Source organism: Oncorhynchus mykiss, chromosome 17 (assembly GCF_013265735.2).
Source record: "Oncorhynchus mykiss isolate Arlee chromosome 17, USDA_OmykA_1.1, whole genome shotgun sequence".
Classification (NCBI taxonomy): Eukaryota; Metazoa; Chordata; class Actinopteri; order Salmoniformes; family Salmonidae; genus Oncorhynchus; species Oncorhynchus mykiss.
In genome coordinates this window covers 28,555,045-28,575,657 of record NC_048581.1, presented here as the reverse complement: position 1 = coordinate 28,575,657, position 20,613 = coordinate 28,555,045, and the positions used below count along the sequence as shown (strand labels likewise).

At 42.7% G+C, this 20,613-nt stretch overlaps 1 protein-coding gene across 1 annotated transcript; it reads left to right on the top strand.

Annotated features, from left to right (window-relative positions):
• Positions 1 to 14,965: 14,965 nt before the first annotated feature.
• On the top strand, positions 14,966 to 20,104 carry LOC110493627 (keratin, type I cytoskeletal 13-like). Its single transcript, XM_021568007.2, has 8 exons — positions 14,966 to 15,470; positions 16,337 to 16,419; positions 16,765 to 16,921; positions 17,624 to 17,788; positions 18,074 to 18,199; positions 18,801 to 19,021; positions 19,450 to 19,496; positions 19,702 to 20,104. The coding sequence occupies exons 1-8, from the start codon at positions 15,060 to 15,062 to the stop codon at positions 19,806 to 19,808; spliced, it is 1,317 nt and encodes a 438-aa protein (XP_021423682.1). The 5' UTR covers positions 14,966 to 15,059; the 3' UTR covers positions 19,809 to 20,104.
• Positions 20,105 to 20,613: the final 509 nt, after the last annotated feature.

Here is a 20,613-nt window from a genome sequence, read left to right as displayed (position 1 = left end):
AGTGGGGGAGGTTTGGGCGAGTTGCTGTGGGGAGCGCAGGGCTATTGACTGGTTTAGGGGTAGCCAGGTGGAAAGCATGGCCAACTGTAGAAAAATGCTTGTTGATGTTCTCAATTATAGTGGATTTATCGGTGGTGGCACTGTTTCCTAGCCTCAGTGCAGTGGGCAGCTGGGAGGAGGTGCTCTTATTCTCCATGGACTTCACAGTGTCCCAGAACTTTTTTGAGTTTGTGCTACAGGATGCAAATTTCTGCTTGAAAAAGCTAGCCTTAGCTTTCCTAACTGCCTGTGTATATTTGTTCTTAACTTATCTGAAAAGTTGCATTTCACGGGGGTTGTTCGATTCTACTGCACTATGATTCATTCTGTGTAGATGTAATTCTGTGTGATTATTTAGGTATTTAGTAAATAAATAATTAAACCAAATTTTGTATTGCTGATTCAACTTGTTAGCCAGGGTTCGTGAAGTGACGATTAAATGTTGACTGCTACTGATGTTGTCACGCCCTGACCATAGTTTGCTTTGTATGTTTCTAGGTTTTGTTTGGTCAGGGTGTGATCTGAGTTGGCATTCTGTGTTGTAGGTCTAGTTTGTATGCTTCTGTGTTTGGCCTAATATGGTTCTCAATCAGAGGCAGGTGTTAGTCGTTGTCTCTGATTGGGAACCATATTTAGGTAGCCTGTCATTGTGGGTGATTGTCTATGTTATGTTGCATGTTAGCACAGTGTTTATATAGCGGTCACGTTCGTCTTATTCATTTTGTTGTTTTTTGTTTAAGGGTTCCTCGTGTTCTTTATTAAATATAGAAGAATGTATTCAAACCATCCTGCGCCTGACTCTGCTCTCAATCTCTGACAGAATCACCCACCACAAAGGGACTAAGCGGCGTGGTAACGGGCAGCAGCAGGAGAGGCAGTGATGTCAGGATTTCTGGACATGGGAGCGAGATCTGGACTGTGTCACTACTTGGGAGGAGATAGACAGGTGGGCGGTCGACCCAGGGAGAGTGCCGGAGCCCGCCTGGGATTCACTGGAGCAGTGTGAGGAGGGATACCGGCGAATGGAGTCAGCAAGGCGGCGCGGTACGAAGCACGAGAGGCAGCCCCAAAACATTATTGGGGGGAGGAGCCGCCAGTATGTCCTGAGCCGTCAGTCAGCCAGGAGCTGCCAGAGCCGTCAGTCAGCCAGGAGCTGCCAGAGCCGTCAGTCAGCCAGGGCCTGCCAGAGCCGCCAGCCAGCCAGGAGCTGCCAGAGTCGTCAACCAGCCAGGTGCTGCCAGAGCCGTCAGCCAGTCAGGAGCTGCCAGAGCCGTCAGCCAGTCCGGAGCTGCCCTTCAGTCCGGAGCTGCCCCTCACTCCTGAGCTACCCTTCACTGTCACGCCCTGACCATAGTTTGCTTTGTATGTTTCTAGGTTTTGTTTGGTCAGGGTGTGATCTGAGTGGGCATTCTATGTTGTAGGTCTAGTTAGTCTGTTTCTGTGTTTGGCCTGATATGGTTCTCAATCAGAGGCAGGTGTTAGTCGTTGTCTCTGATTGGGAACCATATTTAGGTAGCCTGTTTTGTCATTGTGGGTGATTGTCTATGTTATGTTGCATGTTAGCACAGTGTTTATATAGCGGTCACGTTCGTCTTATTCGTTTTGTTGTTTTTTGTTTAAGTGTTCTTCATGTTCTTCATTAAATATAGAAGAATGTATTCAAACCACGCTGTGCTTTGGTCCGCTTCTTACGACGATCGTGACAGATGTAAAAGATTACTAGGTCTTTAAGAGTTTATTTGGAAGATAACAGCTCATTAAACATTTGTTTGTGGTGCCCCGACTTTCTGGTTAATTACATTTACCTAATTAGCTTAATCAGGTAATATTAATTACAGAGAAATGATTTTATAGAATAGCATGGCATATCCCTTAATCCGGCATAGCCAAAGACATGACAGGGGCAATCAATTAATCTATGGCGTCCAGGGCACAGCTGGATGCAGAGGGTGGTCTATAGCAAGCGGCAACAGTAAGAGACTTGTTTCTGGAAAGATGGATTTTTAAAAGTAGATGTTCGAATTGTTTGGGTACAGACCTGGATAGTAAGACAGAACTCTGCAGGCTATCTCTGCAGTAGTTTGCAACACCGCCCCCTTTGGCAGTTCTATCTTGTCGTAAAATGTTATAGTTAGGGATGGAAATTTCAGTGTTTTTGGTGGACTTCCTAAGCCAGGATTCAGACATGGCTGGGACATCCGGGTTGGCAGAGTGTGCTAAAGCAGTGAATAAAACAAACTTAGGGAGGAGGCTTCTAATGTTAACATGCATGAAACCAAGGCTTTTACGGTTACAGAAGTCAACAAATGAGAGCACCTGGGGAGTAGGAATGGAGCTAGGCACTGCAGGGCCTGGATTAACCTCTACATCACCAGAGGAACAGAGGAGGAGTAGGAGTAGCTAAAGCCTATCAGGACTGGTTGTTTAGTGCGTTCAGAGCAAAGCGTAAAAGGAGCAGGTTTCTGGACGTGAGAGAATAGATTCAAGGCATAATGTACAGACAGAGGTATGGTAGGATGTGAGTGCATTGGAGGTAATCCTAGGCATTTAGTAGTGATGAGAGAGATATTGTCTCTAGAGACGTTTAAACCAGATGATGTCACCGCATATGTGGGAGGTGGAACTAAATGGTAGGTTAAGGCATATTGAACAGGGCTATAGGCTCTACAGTGAAATAAGACAATAATCACTAACCAGGACAGTAATGGACAAGGCATATTGATATTAGGGAGAGGCATGCATAGCTGGGTGATCAATAGGGGTCCAGTGAGTGGTTGGGCTGGTTGGAGATACGGCGATCCAGACAGCTAGCAGGCCGGGGCTAGCAAGCTAGCAGACTGAGGCTAGCAAGCTAGCAGGAGGGCCTTAGATGGACGTCTCGACGGACTAAAGTCTGTTTTGGAATCCGCATACGGTGACGTCGATAGACCAGTCTTGATGGATTAGTAGGGTTCCGAGTAGCAGGGGAGTCCAAGTCCAATTGGCAAAATAGGTATAGTGGCCAAAGAAATTGGACGAAGGATTTACAGTCCAATATGCTCTAGACAGCTAGCAGCTAGCAGGCCGCGGCTAGCAGATGGTCATTCAGGGGTGGTTGCGATGTAGAGGCCAGTTGAGTACCCTCTCGAGCAGATTACGTCATAGTCCAGTTGTAAAGGATCGGCAGGTTTCCGTGCCCCGTACTGGCAGTAGAAGGGGTCCGGGTATTGTAGCCCAGGAGTGGCTGATGGACGTCTTTAGCTAGCCGGGAGAAAAGGCCTAGCATGGGCTAGCTTCAGGCTAATTAGTGCTTGCTCCGGGACCGACATTAGCCAGTACTCAGATAGCAGCTAGCTAGCTGCGAGGATCCAGGTGAAAATGTTCAGAGCTTGTGGTAGGAATCCTGGGATATGGAGAGAAAATAGGTCCAGTATGCTCTGGTTTGAGTCGCGTTGTAGAAACTGGTGAGAGCTTTCCGGGCTAAAGGTTAGCTGATGACCGCTAGCAGTGGTTAGCTGACTATTAGCTAGTAGCTAGTGAGCTGGCTAGCTTCTGTTGGGGGGGATTCCGGATTCGAGGTGAATAATACTTTAGAAAAAAAAAACAGATCCGCACCACATTGGGTGCTGCGGGTTGCAGGAGAGTGAAGTTTTGAAGTTGAAGTTGAGTTTTAGAAAAAAATGTATAAAAAGATATGGGAAGAAAAATATATAAAAATGTATTTTACACGGGACACGAGAAGACGAGGACAAACGACATCTGACTGCTACGCCATCTTGGATTTCTGATCCAATGAACCATTGCATTTCTGTTCAAAATGTTGTATCAAGACTGCCCAAATGTGCTTAATTTGTTTATTAATACATTTTCGTGTTCAAAATTGTACACTCTCCTCAAACAATAGCATATAGGTATTCTTTCACTGTAATAGCTATTGTATTGGACAGTGCAGTTAGATTAACAAGAATTTAAGCTTTCTGCCAACATCAGATATGTTTATGTCCTGGGAAATGTTATTTTTGCTTACAACCTCATGCTAATCGCATTAACCTATATTAGCTCAATCGTCCCGTGGATGGGACACCGATCCCGAAGAAGTTCAAGGTGTAACGGTTTTCTAGGTGTGAAGGAGAGTCGGACCAAAATGCAGCGTGTAGATTGCGATCCATGTTTATTCCACAAACGAAACACGAATCTAAATACAAACAATACAAAACAATAAACGTAACGAAAACCGAAACAGCCTATACTAGTGAAAACTAACGCATAGCCAGGAACAACGACACATAGGACAATCAACCACGAAAAACTCAAAGAATATGGCTGCCTAAATATGGTTCCCAATCAGAGACAACGATAAACACCTGCCTCTGATTGAGAACCACTTCAGACAGCCATAGACTTAGCTAGAACACCCCACTAGCTACAATCCCCATACATACACACCACATACAAAAACCCATGCCACACCCTGGCCTGACCCAATACATGAAGAAAAACACAAAATACTTAGACCAGGGCGTGACACAAGGAGCCTTTTGAAACTAGACTTGGCGCTCTGGTATAGAGGTCCTGGATGGCAGGAAGCTTGGCCCCAGTGATTTACTTGGCCGTATGCAGTACCCTCTGTAGCGCCTTACATGCTGACCACACCACTTGCGTCGTGTGTGCGAGCGTTGCAAAATACATTTAAATAAAAATCTCCTCATTGGTTTTTAGGAGCATATACCCACGTGGGTGATTAAAAAATGAACTAAGGTCCACACTCCGGTCGGTTGTAGTAATGCTGTAAAGTTGGTTGCCAACCGCCACATGAAGTCCAAAGAAAAAAAAGACGACTGAAGGAAGGAGAATAGATGACGAGAAACTAATTTGGTTTCATCTGTGGATTCATTGTTGGAGTAGAGGTCCTTGTGCATTTCAGGTAAAATAACAAGCCAATGTTTATATACCAGGACAAATTAGCTAGCAACAAGCTAGCTAAATTGCCATACATGTTTAATGCTTTTTGACCTGTCCCAAAATTAATATAATTGGTTCAGAGTTTGTTTGATATTTCAACCTGCGTGTCCTGATATCTTCTGGTGTGGGTGAAGAAAATCAACGTGCGAGCGATGGTGCATGAGCACGTAGACGCAGATGCCGTCCGGTTTGGTCAGCATCTTACGGTCTTGCTCACGTTGAGGGAAAGGTTGTTATTCTGGCACCACACTGCCAGGTCTCTGACCTCCTCCCTATAGGCTGTCTCATCATTGTCGGTGATCAGGCCTACCATCGGTGTGTCGTCAGCAAACTAAATGATGGCATTGGAGTCATGCTTGGCCACACAGTCGTGGGTGAACAGGGAGTACAGGAGGGGCCTAAGCACGCACCACTGAGGGGCCCCCATGTTGAGGATCAATGTGGCATATGTATTGTTGCCTACCCTTACCTCCTGGGGGTGGTCTGTCAGGAAGTCCAGGATCCAGTTGCAGAGGGAGGTGTTTAGTCCCAGGGTCCTTAGCTTAGTGATGAGCTTTGTGGGCAATATGGTGTGGAACGCTGAGCTGTAGTCAATGAACAGCATTCTCAAATAAGTGTTCCTTTTGTCCAGGTGGGAAAGGGCAGTGTGGAGTGCAATTGAGATTGCGTCATCTGTGGATCTGCAGGGGCGTTATGCGAATTGGAGTGGGTCTAGGGTTTCTGGAATGATGGTGTTGATGTGAGCCATGACCAGCCTTTCAAGCACTTAATGGCTACAGACGTGAGTGCTACGGGGCTGTAGTCATTTAGGCAGGTTACCTTGGCGTTCTTGGGCACAAGTGACTATGGTGGTCTTACAGGTATTACAGACACAGTCAGGGAGAGGTTGAAAATGTCAGTGAAGACACTTGCCAGTTGGTCCGTGCATGCTCTGAGTACATGTCCTGGTAATTTGTCTGGTCCCGCGGCCTTGTGAATACTTACACACATCGGCTATGGAGAAAATGATCACACAGTTGTCCAGAACAGCTGGTGCTCTCATGCATGCTTCAGTGTTATTTGCCTCGAAGTGAGCATAAAAAGCACTTAGCTCTTCTGGTAGGGTCGTGTCACTTGGTAGCTCGCGGCTGGGTTTCCCTTTGTAGTCCGTAATAGTTTGCAATCCCTCCCACATCTGATGACCGTCAGAGCAGTGTAGTAGGATTCAATCTTAGTGCTGTATTGACGCTTTGCCTTTTTGATGGTTCGTCTGAGGGCATAGCGGGATTTCTTAGAAGCATCTGGAATAGTGTCCCACTCCTTGAAAGCAGCAGCTCTAGTCTTTAGCTCGGTGCAGATGTTGCCTGTAAATCCATAGCTTCTGTTTGGGATATGTACCCTTGCTCACTGTGGGGATGATGTCATTGATGCACTTATTGATGAAGCGGTTGACTGAGGTGGTATACTCCCCAATGCCATTGGATGAATCCCGGAACATATTCCAGTCTGTGTTAGCAAAACAGTCCTGTAGCTTAGCATCTGTGTCATCTGACCACTTCCGTATTGAGCAAGTACATCCTGCTTTAGTTTCTGCTAGTAAGTAGGAATAAGGAGGATAGAATTATGGTATGATTTGCCAAATGGAGGGCGAGGGAGAGTTTTGTACGCATCTTTGTGTGTGGAGTAAAGGTGGTCTAGAGGTTTTTTTTCTCTGGTTGCACATATGATATGCTGGTAGAAATTAGGTCAAATGGATTTAAGTTTTCCTGCATTAAAGTCCCTGGCCAATAGGAGTGCCGCTTCTGCTTTCTTGTTTGCTTATGGCCTTATACAGCTTGGTGAGTGTGGTCTTAGTGCCAGCATCGGTTTGTGGTGGTAAATAGACAGCTACAAATAATATAGATGAAACCTCTCTAGGTACAGTAGATAGAGTGATCTACAGTTTATTTTGAGGTACTCTACCTCAGGCGAGCAAAACCTTGAGACTTCCTTAATATTAGAGATCGGGCACCAGCTGTTATTGACAAACAGACACAGACCACCACCCCTCTTCTTACCGGAAGTAGCTGTTCTGTCTTGCCAATGCACAGAAAACCCAGCCAGGTCCTGAGGCAGCAAAGCGTCCCCAAACCATCACACTACCACCACGATGCTAGACTGTTGGTATTAGGTTCTTACTGTGGAAAATAGTGTTTGGTTTTCGCCAGGCATAATGGGACCCATCTCGTCCAAAAACATTTTCACACAGGGGCATTGGGTGTTGCATAACTTGGTTTATGAAATAAATTAAACAAGTATGTAATTATTTTGTTATTTGTTCACTCGGGTTTCATTTATATAATATTAGGTTTTGGTCAAAGATCTGATAACATTCAGTATCAAAAATATGCAAAAGTAGAGAACCTTTTTCCCAGCACTGTAAGTGTTGATGTGACAGCAGTCAAAAATAGTCCCTTATTGTCAGTTATTGGAGACATTATTCATGGCCTCGCTTATGCTTGCCTTACAGTACGGTGTGCATCTTCACGCAATGGCATCAGTTGGATTTCATTTAGCTGTTATCCCTTGTTCGAGACAAATCTTCGTCACATTCACTTGCTTGCAACACTTCCCACAAACATGTTGCTTGCAGGTAACACAGGGGTGTTCCGAGTGCATCTGCCCACCACAATAGAATGGCCAGCCCTGTTTGTCATTCACAATTGGTGATTACATAATAATGTATCGCTCGCTTCCCCTCGCTCATCAACTCACCCATTCTCCCCCACCGTACTATATTTCTGTTATATGTGTGAAATTAGTTTTGATATGGTTTAGGTTCAGTTCCGGAGTGATTATCAACTGGGCAGGGTACCTTCAACTGTCGGGAGTAGGAGGGGCAGCGGGGGAAAACCATGCAAAAAAAAAGGACATATCCTCCTAAAACTGGTCATAACGCAGGTTCTGTTTGTGATATTAAGATTCTAACAACGATGGTACGTTATATAGACTTATTTAGGAAAACCCAAGGATGGGGGGGCCATGTAAATTCGTTTTGCGTCCACATGACGCTCCGTGCACTTACAGTGTTAAAGCTGAGGAGAGAGGAACAACAAAAAATGATTAGGCCATAGCATAATCTTCTTCGACATGGTTTTGTGAAAGCGCCTCCGGGCTTAGGAGTCCTTGTTGATCTGAAAAAACAATTACACCTAGGAGTGGCACACTTTCCTGAAATCACCTTTCTGTTGAACAAGGATGGGGACATACTTTACACATGTCCAAACAAGTCAAGGCAAAGGCAATCCATAGACAGCAGGAGGGGTCGCCAGAAGAGCAAGAGGTAGGGAGCGGTGTCTGTGTGCACTGGCATTATCTGGTTTAGTCTATCCTCTGGCCATCACAACTGATTTAGGATGAACCGTTCCTTCCTAAATTATAATTGATCATTTCAACTTGGTCAGTTGGTTAAAGCTAGAATCCTTAGTTGCTACCTTCATTTTTGTACTTCACAATTATTTATATGTACCCATTGATTCTTGAAGAATATGACTTATAAATGCCGCATGAGTCAGTTCAATTGTTGTACCCCATCAGAACCCAGAATATACGCTTTTTTTTACCCCATGTTTGTAAACAAAGTAAATGTAAACCAACACTGTATAGCTTCAAAACATGGTTAAAACTATAATGTTGATATCATGGATGGTCAGTTGTTGAATCCGTACATCTGTCTATGAATTTGAGAGTGGATACATTTCTCTAGGCCCATTCCTCAGCTTTTACAAAAACAGAGGTGGGGTGAGGGCTTTGTTATTGTTTCAACTATGGATTCTAGCTTTAAGGGCTTAAAAGAACAATATTTGCAGGCTGGCCCAAAAGCATTACAAGGATTGTGGTCAGACAAGCATGGCTTACACAACCACAACACTGGAGAGAGCAACTTATTTGCTACAACAAGGAGTGTAAGACAGTTATATTAGAGCTGTATGATTGGTCCCTCAATAACCAGCACTTTGTGACATAGGCTGATGTAAAAAGGGCTTTAAAGACACATTTGATTGATTGAATGATAACCTTGATACTGTAGTGTACGTATAGGTAGAAATGGTAGAAAATGACCAATAGGCCTATTCATGGGGGTAGATGCGTTTAATTTAATTTTAAATACTGCACACAGAGCAAGTGAACAACTTGATAGCCAGGGGGAAAGAAGACTAAGGCTGCGTTTAGACAGGCAGCCCAATTCTGATATTTTTTCCACTAATTGGTATATTGACCAATCACATTAAATGTTTTCACATCAGATCTTTTTTAGAGCTGATCTGATTGATAAACAGACCAATTAGTGAGAAAATAAAAGTGGGCTGCCTGTCTAAATACAGCCTAAAATGTATGTTTTTTGTCCCTGGGGCTGTCTGCTTAGACCTGACAAGACACCCTGAAGGTCTGAAGGTGGTTTACGGAGGTCAGGGAGTAAAATGGAGCAATTATACTGTCTGTCTGCATCCTTTGAAGCCTAGCACGTTCGGCAGCAGGGTAGCCTAGTGGTTAGAGTGTTGGAATAGTAACCGGAAGGTTGCAAGTTCAAACCCCCGAGCTGACAAGGTACAATCTGTCGTTCTGCCCCCTGCCCCAGTTAATCCACTGTTCCTAGGCCGTCATTGAAAATAAGAATTTGTTCTTAACTGACTTGCCTGGTTAAATAAAAAAAAATAAAAAAATAAGGTCTCAATTCAGTTCAGTTCAATTCACAGAGCGAATGTGAGAGGACACCCTCTAGCAGGGATCTCCTATTCCAACCCAATTGGCCAAAAGTAATCGGTCAATCATTTTAGATTCCATTTCATGCGGCCCATGCGTGGTTAATTAAGACAGTCTTAATTAAGACCGTCTTACCGATAAATTACTGTATGTTAAGAAATCGCATAAGATCATGGGAACACTTTAAATGTGTGTTGTAATGAGTGTTGCAATGAGTAAACAGTTTGTGTGGCACAAAGTGTGCATGAATTATGTCTGTCTGTTACTGTTTTCGCCTAGAGGACACAACATCTTATTCCATTTCCCCATCAGCTGTGTGGGCTTGAAAATAACTGCTAAGTACTTAGCCACTGGGCACAGAGATCAATTCAACATCTATTCCACGTTGGTTCAACATCATTTAATTGAAATGACGTGGAAACAATGTTGATTCAACCAGTGTGTGCCCATTGGGTAGTAGTTCAGTAGCCATCTGTCAATACGCTGTGTCACTCATGAACAAGCGGAAAGTGTAGGGACTTGACAGGGACCTCCATCACACCTGTGTGAAGGCCACCGAAATTAAATTAAAGCGTGTTGACAAACAGCTAACATCAACCCACTCTGACCTTAAAAATGATAGAGAGAGAGCGACAGGGAGGGAGGGATAGCAATTATATTAAAGATACTCTAAGCCCTAAAGATACTCTAAGCCCTTCAAATTCAACTGGCTTTGAAAGCCAGCTCCATTGCATCTTTTCAATGTTCCCTTCTAATCATGGACTGATTTAGACCTTGGACACCAGGTGTGTGCAATTAATTATCAGGTAGAACAGAAAACCAGCAGATCTTCTAGGGTAAGAGTTGAATAACCCTGCTCTAAGCCACGCTTGGGTAACTTTCAGCAATGCTGCAAAACCTGTAAGCATCAAAACCAAAGGTCCAAAATAAACAAGTCTTTTTTAATGGGGCAAAGCTATGATTATGAGGGTGGGGATGGGGAATGTGCTCCTCTCCAGTCTTGTTCATCTGAAAAGCTATTCATGCTTTTTGAATGGAACATCATACAGTGGTTTTCATTAGAAAGTACATATTGTTCTGAATGGACCAGGTGGCTCCTTTGGAAAAGCTTGTGTTCTTTCATTATGTTTTTTGTTCATTCTCATTGAGGTCCACAAGTACTAATTTGAGGCTATTAGCGATTTGATTCTCCTAAGTAAAATATTTCTGCATTGAGGATTGCCAACATTGAACTATTACAGATAAAGCTGTTTGTTATTTGTATTTGTATTCATTATGGTGACTTATGTTGCCTTGGCAGCAGCTACTCTTCCTAGGGTCCGGATTTCTTTTTAAAACATTACAATACATTCATTACAGAATTCACAACACACTAAGTGTTTGCCCTCAGGCCCATATTCCACTACCACATATCTACAATGCAAAATCCATGTGTAAGTGTATGTATAGTGAAAAACGTTATCAAGTGTGTATGCATGTGTCTGTGCATATGTTTGTGTCACTTCACAGTCCCTGCTCTTCCATAAGGTGTATTTTTACTTGCTTTTTAAATCTGATTCTACTGGTTGGAATTTTTCCTATTTTGTTGCCTTACAACCTGGAATTAAAAATGATTTTTGGGGGAGTTTGTATCATTTGATTTACACAACATGCCTACCACTTTGAAGATGCAAAATATTTTTTATTGTGAGACAAACAAGAAATAAGCGTGCATAACTATTCACCCCCCCCCCCCCAAAGTCAATACTTTGTAGAACCACCTTTTGCAGCAATTACAGCTGCAAGTCTCTTGGGGTATGTCTCTATAAGCTTGGCACATCTAGCCACTGGGAATTTAGCCTTTTCTTCAATGCAAAACTGCTCCAGCTCCTTCAAGTTGGATGGTTCCGCTGGTGTACAGCAGTCATACCACAGATTTTCAATTGGATTGAGGTCTGGACTTTGACTAGGCCATTACAAGAAATGTAAATGTTTCCCCTTAAACCACTCGAGTGTTGCTTTAGCGGTATGCTTAGGGTCATTGTCCTGCTGGAAGGTGAACCTCTGTCCCAGTCTTAAATCTCTGGAAGACTGAAACAGGTTTCCATCAAGAATTCCCCTGTATTTAGCACCATCCATCATTCCTTCAATTCTGACCAGTTTCCCAGTCCCTGCCAATGAAAAACATCCCCACAGCATAATGGTGCCACCACCATGCTTCACTGGAGGATGATGTTCTCAGGGTGATGAGAGGTGTTGGGTTTGCGCCAGACATTGCGTATTCAGTCTCATCATACCAGAGTACCTTCTTCCATATGTTTGGGGAGTCTCCCACATGCCTTTTGGCAAACGTGTTTGTTTATTTTTTTCTTTAAGCAGTGGCTTTTTTTTTGGCCACTCTCCTGTAAAGCCCAGCTCTGTGAAGTGTACGACTTCAAGTGGTCCTATGGACAAATACTCCAATCTCAGCTGTGGAACTTTGCAGCTCCTTCAGGGTTACCTTTGGTCTCTTTGTTGCCTCTCTGATTAATACCCCTCCTTGGCTGGTCCGTGAGTTTTGGTGGGCGGCCTCTCTTGGCAGGTTTGTTGTTGTGCCATATTCTTTCAATTTGTTTTTATAATGGATTTAATGGTGCTCCGTGGGATGTTCAAAGGTTCTGATGTTTTTTTATAACCCAACCCTGATCTGTACTTCTTCACAACTTTGTCCATGACCTGTTTGGAGAGGCAGAGCAGTGCTTTATTATGGACAGACTTCTCCCCATCTTTGCTAATGTTGTATCAACATGTTGTGACCGTAGCATTTTACGATCTAGGGTTACTCCAAGCAGTTTAGTCACCTCAACTTGCTCATTTTCCACATTATTCATTATGAGATGTAGTTGAGGTTTAGGGTTTAGTGAATGTTTTGTCCCAAATACAATGCTTTTGTTTTGAAAATATTTAGGACTAACTTATTCTTTGCTACCCATTCCAAAACTAACTGCAGCTCTTTGTTAAGTGTTGCAGTCATTTCAGTCGCTGTAGTAGCTAACGTGTATAGTGTTGAGTCAACCGCATACATAGACACACGGGCCAGTGGCATGTCGTTAGTAAAGATTGAAAAAAGCAAGGGGCCTAAACAGCTTCATCCACATTATAGAAGGGGGTGTAAAAGCCATAGAACATACATTTTTTGAGCAGCAGACTATGATCGATAATGTCAAAAGCTGCACTGAAGTTTAACAAGACAGCCCCTGCAATCATTTCATCATCAATTTCTCTCAGCCAATCATCAGTCATTTGTATAAGTGCCATGCTTGTTGAGTGTCCTTCCCTATATGAGTGCTGAAAGTCTGTTGTCAATTTGCTTACTGTGAAATAACATTGTATCTGGTCAAACACTATTTTTTTCCAGAAGTTTACTAAGGGTTGGTAACAGGCTGATTGGTCGGCTATTTGAGCCAGTAAAGTTTTTTTTTATACTATTCTTGTGTCACATGCAGTCACAAACACAATAACACTTTCTCAAAGTGTAAACAATTGTGTTATTCTGAGGTTATGACGATATAATATAAATCAGAACAGGGATTGAAAGATAAGGGATGCTGTGTTTGAATGTTTAATTTTCCTTAAACAGCTAGAACTATGAAGGTGTGTTAGTAAGTGATTAATTAGCCTAACCACACAGATATACCATAACCACAGTATGGCAAAGGCTTTATAGTAATGGATAATGAAAATGATACCTAAGCATGACTTGCAGCCTTCCGTCAGATATAATCATACAACATGCTATTGAACATATAATAGTGTTTGATTTCCCAAAAGACTGATGGATTGAATTCAGAGGTGAAAAGTACATCAGTATCAGTAACCGTTAGGGGCAAGTAATAAGAACAACACCAGTTTGTGGTTGCTTTCTATTTTACATGCTAATCATATCATTGCAAATGACTTATACTAGAGGACATGTCTGTGAAAACAACTCCATAGAGGGATGGAAAGGTTGTGTTTACGCTCAACATCTGGGAAACACCTAGCTCGTGATTCACACTTTGCACCTGTTGACAAAATAACAGAGACTTGAGTTTGACGGGAGAAGACGTCTAGTGGCCCGTATACCAACACTGGCCTACGGCAGAAGCCAAACATGAAACCAGTTTTCTGTGTAATTCAGTTAACATCAATGGCATATCAATCTTTTTAATAAAGGGCACATCAATATTTTTTATAAATGGCATGTCAATCTTTCCGCATGCTATCTGTGCTAAATTAACTCAATATTAGGAAGGTGTTCCTAATGTTTGGTATACTCAGTGTATATGAGTGTGTTTCTGTGTATTGTTTTGGGCAATCCACAAATACCTGTATTTGTGCAATAATGGGCAACCAACTATAACTTTGATGTGAAGTTTAGAGACCCTTTTGAAGGTAATAGTTATTGTATTCCTGAAGTCTCTCTCATGTCCTGAATGTCCTCTTGATTCAAGTGACATCTCTCTAACAATTTGTAACTTCCTATTTGAATCTTTAACATAGTGAACCATCAAATAAATATCAGGGTAACCATTTCATAAATTCCTCTTTATCAACGCCCCATGTCACGTCACCGACTACTTTTATGGTATGATGATCAATGCATTTACATTTTCTAAATGGAACACCTATATATTTTCACTAACTATGAGGAAATAACGTTACCTATTTTTATTAGACCTAAGGACGTCAGATTTGGATTAGCCTCCACATTTGGGAGACTTCTAAACCTGTTACCATTACCCTTGAACATAATATAATTGCCCAATAACATTTGAAAAATAAACATAATATTGATGAAATGTATAATTTGTATTTAAAAAATATTTATGATCCTTCCATCTCCTCAAAATATAGCCTACCAACATGAGCATGTCATGTGAGCTAGCCTACTGTTCTACAAAGTTTAGGTAGAGGAGCCTATTTTACTGTATCCTAAATTTTTCGGTGACTAGAGGGGAAAGCAGACTTTCTGTTGCGGGTTCCAGTCGTTTGTTATCTCTTAAAACGTGAGCTATTATCTTATCATATTCATAACTTGCTTATCTGAGGTTTATCATGCCGTGACAGATGTCAGGCTGTACAGGAAAGTGAAAACAATTATGTAGGGAGAATGCCAGCTAACTCTCACGCGCACCACACCTTAGTTCCCTTTTTTAATGAGCTGACTAAGGACACACCTGTTGGATGCCTAATGAATATCTATTCACGTACATAATTATCTCAATGCGACATCCAGCCGCTCCCACCTCCAAGGGGGTATATATTCTGCTATCAGGCTTGAACTGGTTCACCACCATCTCTTCGAAGTACCACTCCGGGTTTTGTCAGCTCTACATACCCATCATCACAACGTCGCCATGAGTGCTTTATCACTTCGAAGTTATGGAGGCAGCCGAGGCTCATCCTCCATGTCTCTCGGAGGAGGTTACCAGAGTCGCATCGCATCACGGGCACCAAGCGTCTATGGAGGGGCAGGGGGACAGAGTGTCCGCGTATCTTATGCTTCGGGCACCAGGAGCGGTTTCGATCTGTCCAGTGCGCTTGGAGGTGACAATGGCAGCTATGGTAGTAATGCAGTGTCGGTCAACGAGAAGGCCACCATGCAGAACCTCAACGACCGTTTGGCCACCTACCTGGAGAAGGTGCGCTCCTTGGAGACGGCGAATACTCAGCTCGAGCGTCAAATCCGCGAGTGGTACGAGAAGAAGACACCGGTCATTAGAGATTACAGTAAATACGAAGCTACTCTTGCCGACCTGCGCAGAAAGGTGCGTATTCTTAGGGCATCATAAATACAGTATATTTCTATATTGAGCGAGATTGATATTATTACATTTTGTTTCATCAACCTCACCCCTATTTACTATTGAGTTTGGATTAAGTTTTCTATGATGAGAAAAAATTAAATTAGGATATATCATTTACAAAAGTAAAATGTCTAAACATTTCTACACAGGCAGGAAACAACATATATTCTCATATACAATTCAGTTCTAGCTTCTAGTCATACTGTTCATTGACTGACTGCATCTATGAAGCTGTCAGGCTGCAATATAAGTGTGCCCTCAGGATGTGAATTTGTAAACCCTTGACTTTAATAGAGGAATCATACCACGTTTACAGTAGTGATGGATTATAGGACTTACATGTCATGAGTGTTGTTTAGTATATTTGTCTCTATTGAAAGAAAGCAATTACCAAAAAAAGGGCTTGGCAGGTGAAACCACTTCTGTTCAACTTATCTCCCTGTCAACATTTACATTCACACTCACACTCACGCCGCCTACATTACTTCTTTCAAGCGGGAGAGCCGTGAGCGTGATGATGACACGGATTGAATCATACCACTGTTCAATAGCATCTTGTATTATTTCATCTGATGTGATCCAAGTCATGCTGATTATTTTCATTTCCCATACATAACGGTGTGGCCTTTGTCATAGATAGGCTACAGTATTTATATGCGTGGGTAGGAGGCTAATCAATAAGTTACTAACACACTATTATAGCTCTGATAGGCGTCTCCTTAGCACGCAAGCAAATGATGTAATCATTGTGATAAGCCTGACTGTGTGTAGTTGTCTTCCTTTTTTATGTACCATGTACCAACCATTTTTTGTTGTCCTGTTCTCAGATCAGTGCTGCCACTCTGAGCAATGCCAGTATCCTCCTGCAGATAGACAATGCCAAACTGGCAGCAGAGGACTTCAAAGTCAAGTGAGTACAAAGGGTCTATAAGATGGAAGCAGCAAACAACTGTTGAATTCATCTTAGAATAATACTTTAAATCAGGATTGGAATGGGAACTATACGTCATATGTAAACTTGAGTCATGCAACTTTTATACCATTATTACAGTATGAAGCCACACCTACTATAACATTACTCAAGGTCAATGAGCCCATGACGTGATGTTAAATGTCACATTACTGTACACCTTAGATACATCATCAGCGGTCAACTGCACATAAAACTGGTCTGACTGGATTTGTGCCATTTGGTATGTTTACTGTTGGCGGCAACTGTTAATAATGCTGGTTAACTCCATTTCCCTCTGGAAAGGTTTGAGAATGAAATGGTTATGCGTCAGTCAGTGGAGGCAGACATTGCTGGACTGAGGAAGGTTCTGGACGAGTTGACCATGTCCCGGTCAGACCTGGAAATGCAGATTGAGGGGCTGAAGGAGGAGCTGGTCTACCTCAGGAAGAACCATGAGGAGGTGGGTGTTCCTCAGGGCACTGTAGGGGCCTTGTAAGCCCCTACAAAGCCCCTCTTTTATCATACCATATCCCCAAGAGTCATGGCACAGCACTGTCAATAGCAAGACCTCCCCACAGTTCAAAATTCTTATACATTTTACCTAGATGAAAACAATGTGGTTTGTGAGAGTCAAATGGAGTTGTCAGAGACATAATTCATTCTCATCGCATGCCAAGCAGTGTTGTCTTTGGCTGTATCAATGACAATGCAAACAAGAGATCAAACAGACTTTGTTTGAAGTGTCTGTGCTGTCTCTGTTTGGGTAGCATTAAAGCTGTCAGCAAATTTGTCACAAGCACTGCAGCAGTATGGCATAGATGTTAAAACCACACTTGAGATCACATGGTCACAAGTATTATTTCATGTTGGAGTACCTTGAGTGTAAGTTATCATATACTTACTTTAGGACGGTTATACAGAATGTCAGAGAAGCTGACCATGAACACTGTAACTAGGTTATGAAAGATGGGGTTGAACCTGAGACACCACCTGTCTGTGACCCAATTTTACCCCACACCCCTATGTAATTGTGCTAGACAGTTTCCCTGTCTGGGACAGTCAAGTTGTATCTTATCTTACCCAGTGACAGCCTACCCAGTGGCAACCTCCATTGGCCTCTCATCTGGTGTTGACCTCTGTCATCACTCTGTGCCCCTTATAGGAGATTGCTGCCATGCGGGCTCACATGAACGTCAGCTCAGTGAACGTAGAGGTGGATGCAGCACCCCAGCAGGACATGGCGTTGATGATGGAGGAGATCCGAACTCAGTATGAGGGCATTGCCGAGAAGAATCGCCGCGAAATGGAAACCTGGTACAAGGGCAAGGTGAGGAGAAGAAGAGCCCAACCTTGTCTAGGGAGAAACTCTTGATCCATCTGTTCTGTTTTAGAAAATATGAAAATGCACATCTTAAAAGCACTATGTCCTATGAGGGCAGTATTTAAAGTGCTTATAAACAACCAATTACTGTGATCACATACTTGAAGCTATCTTATACTAGTTTGATCATGTCAATATAGAGATATCAGACCACGGAGAATGACTTTTGTGCATATTACCAGAACAAGTGGAGTTACACAACCCTTACCGTGTTCCTTGTGTACGTCCCAGTTTGATGAGCTGAACAAGGTGGTGACCAGCAGCACAGAGACCCTCCAGACGTCCCGCAGTGAGATCAACGAGCTCAAGAGGACCTTTCAGGCCCTGCAGATCGAGCTGCAGTCCCAGCTCAGCCTGGTGAGGAAACAAAAGCCTCCTCAACCCCCCTAACGTCACACCCCTCTCTGCCTCCTAGTTGATGCTACACGTATGAGTTTGAGTTAGAGCTAGACTAGGTGTAATTACTGTAGAAGATTACTCGGAATTCGGAAATACATGACATTTACAAGATTCCACCTTCAGTTGAACAGTACAGTACAACTGACACCTCACAGTAAAAATATGATAATTTAGACCTCATAAATACATTCCTACCCTACGGGTTACATATGAGTCCTCAGGTTTACCTTTTAGAAACTGAAGATTATGGATTAGTTGCAGAGAGAGAAGAGAGAAGCAACCAGTCAACTCCGAGCTTTGTAATGATCACTAACTATAATAATATTACATTTCATTTTTGACAAGCTCTTTGATTGATGGATATATGAAGTTAAGTTGAGGATAACAGTTTTTGTTATACCACAGCTGGGATCCTCAAAACTCAGTTCTAAAAACACGTGCTCACCAGGAACTTCACCTCAATCATTCACTGATGTCAGTGTGGGTAGCCTAAATCAACACTACTTGTTGAATCGTCTGAAGTCTTTAACCCTTCCTCTTCCTCCCCCTCTCCCTATAGAAATCAGCCTTGGAGGGACAGCTGAATGAGACAGAGTCCCGCTACAGCATGCAGCTGAACCAGCTCCAGGGCATGGTCAACAGCCTGGAGCAGGAGTTGGGTCGCATGAAGACGGACATCGAGAGGCAGGCCGGCGAATACCGCATGCTCCTGGACATCAAGACCAGGCTGGAGATGGAGATCGCAGAGTACAGGAGGCTGCTGGACGGAGAGGATGTCGGGTAAGGAGAGGAGAGGAGAGAAGAGAAGGCTGCAGATCCCTAAGTTACATACCCAATGGGATTTACATGGGCTTCACATCCCCAATGTAAATTATAAATGTGCATTTTACATACCCAATTACAAATCAACCCCTCCCCTATCCCTTTGACACAACACCTGCTGTAGGCACTTTGAATCTAAAAGGATTGGATACATGCAAGAACTATGGTGGGAATATTACTAGAGAGCAAGATGGAGCAATCATCATTACGCAAATGACCTACAGCAGCCTATCTGATCATTACAGATCTACAAGAAGTGCACAGGGGAAGGGGCCATGGGTCAATTTGGAACTGGGCAATAGAGACTGTGTTACAGAGTAGAGAGATTAATGTAGAGTTGTTCAGTATGAAGGTACTTAACACTTAAAATATCTTCTTCACACCAGGAGAGCTGTCATCACCAAGAAGGTTGAGATTGTTGAGGTCAAAAAACGTAAGTAGAGCGAGACCATTTTCTATCATATCAAATTCCATATTGATTGAACCCAGCGGTAGTAATTGTGAAGCACTCTAGAACACAAAGGATTTGGTTGATTTGAATGTGTTAAGCTGCTATGTGTTCTCATAGCTCTGTGCTTCTCCTCTTTAGCTATGCCCAACCCTAAGTGTACCAAATGTTATTTGTCCCTACTTTGTAGCTGAGCCAGTGGTGACAAAGAGAGTGAGGACGGTGATTGAGGAGATGGTTGATGGAAAGGTGGTCTCCCGTACAGAGGATGTGGAGATGGAGGTCCCGAAAAAATAGATCCCTTGCCCATCCAAACCAACCTGTCATTAAAAGCCTGGTTCCGCCTACAGCTAAAAGGAATACCAGGAATGTTAAAATGTTTTAATCTCCTCTGGATGGCATCGCTTTGGTGTTGCCTGTATGCTCGGTGAATGTACAGCACTGTGCAATCTTTGATAAATTGACCATATTTGATATTTAAATTGACAAAACAAACATGCTTTTGAATATCATTGTTGATCAAATGATAATGTATGAGGTTTGGTTGAATTGTCCCAAAATACATAATAAAAGATGTTTCAGTATCTACTGTATTTGATCAATGTCTATTTGTTTTGAGCATGATCTCTCAAATAATTTTTCCTCTCAGTCCACTGTCTTATCATTGGAAAATAACATTGTTCAAAAGGGGATGATAAAATATCAAGGAACATTTAAAGAGATTATCTTATAACTTTTTTCTTATATTTTCTTACCAAGATGGCATAGCAGTCAGACGTCCTCGTCTTGTCGTGTCCCGTGTATATATATATATATTTACATCTTTCTTCGCATATCATTATATATTTTATTTTCCAAAAATTCAACTTCAAAACACTCTCCTGCAACCCGCCTCACCAATTAAAAAAATAAAATAAGAATTGATCTGAAATCCACAATAGAAGCTAGCCAGAAGCTAGCCAGAAGCTAACCAGAAGCTAGCCAGAAGCTAGCCAGTTTACTGGCTAACGTTAGTATTCAGCTAACCACGGTTTGTGGTCATCAGCTATCCTTTAGCTCGAAAAGCTATCACCAGTTTTGTACAACGCTACTCAGACCAGAA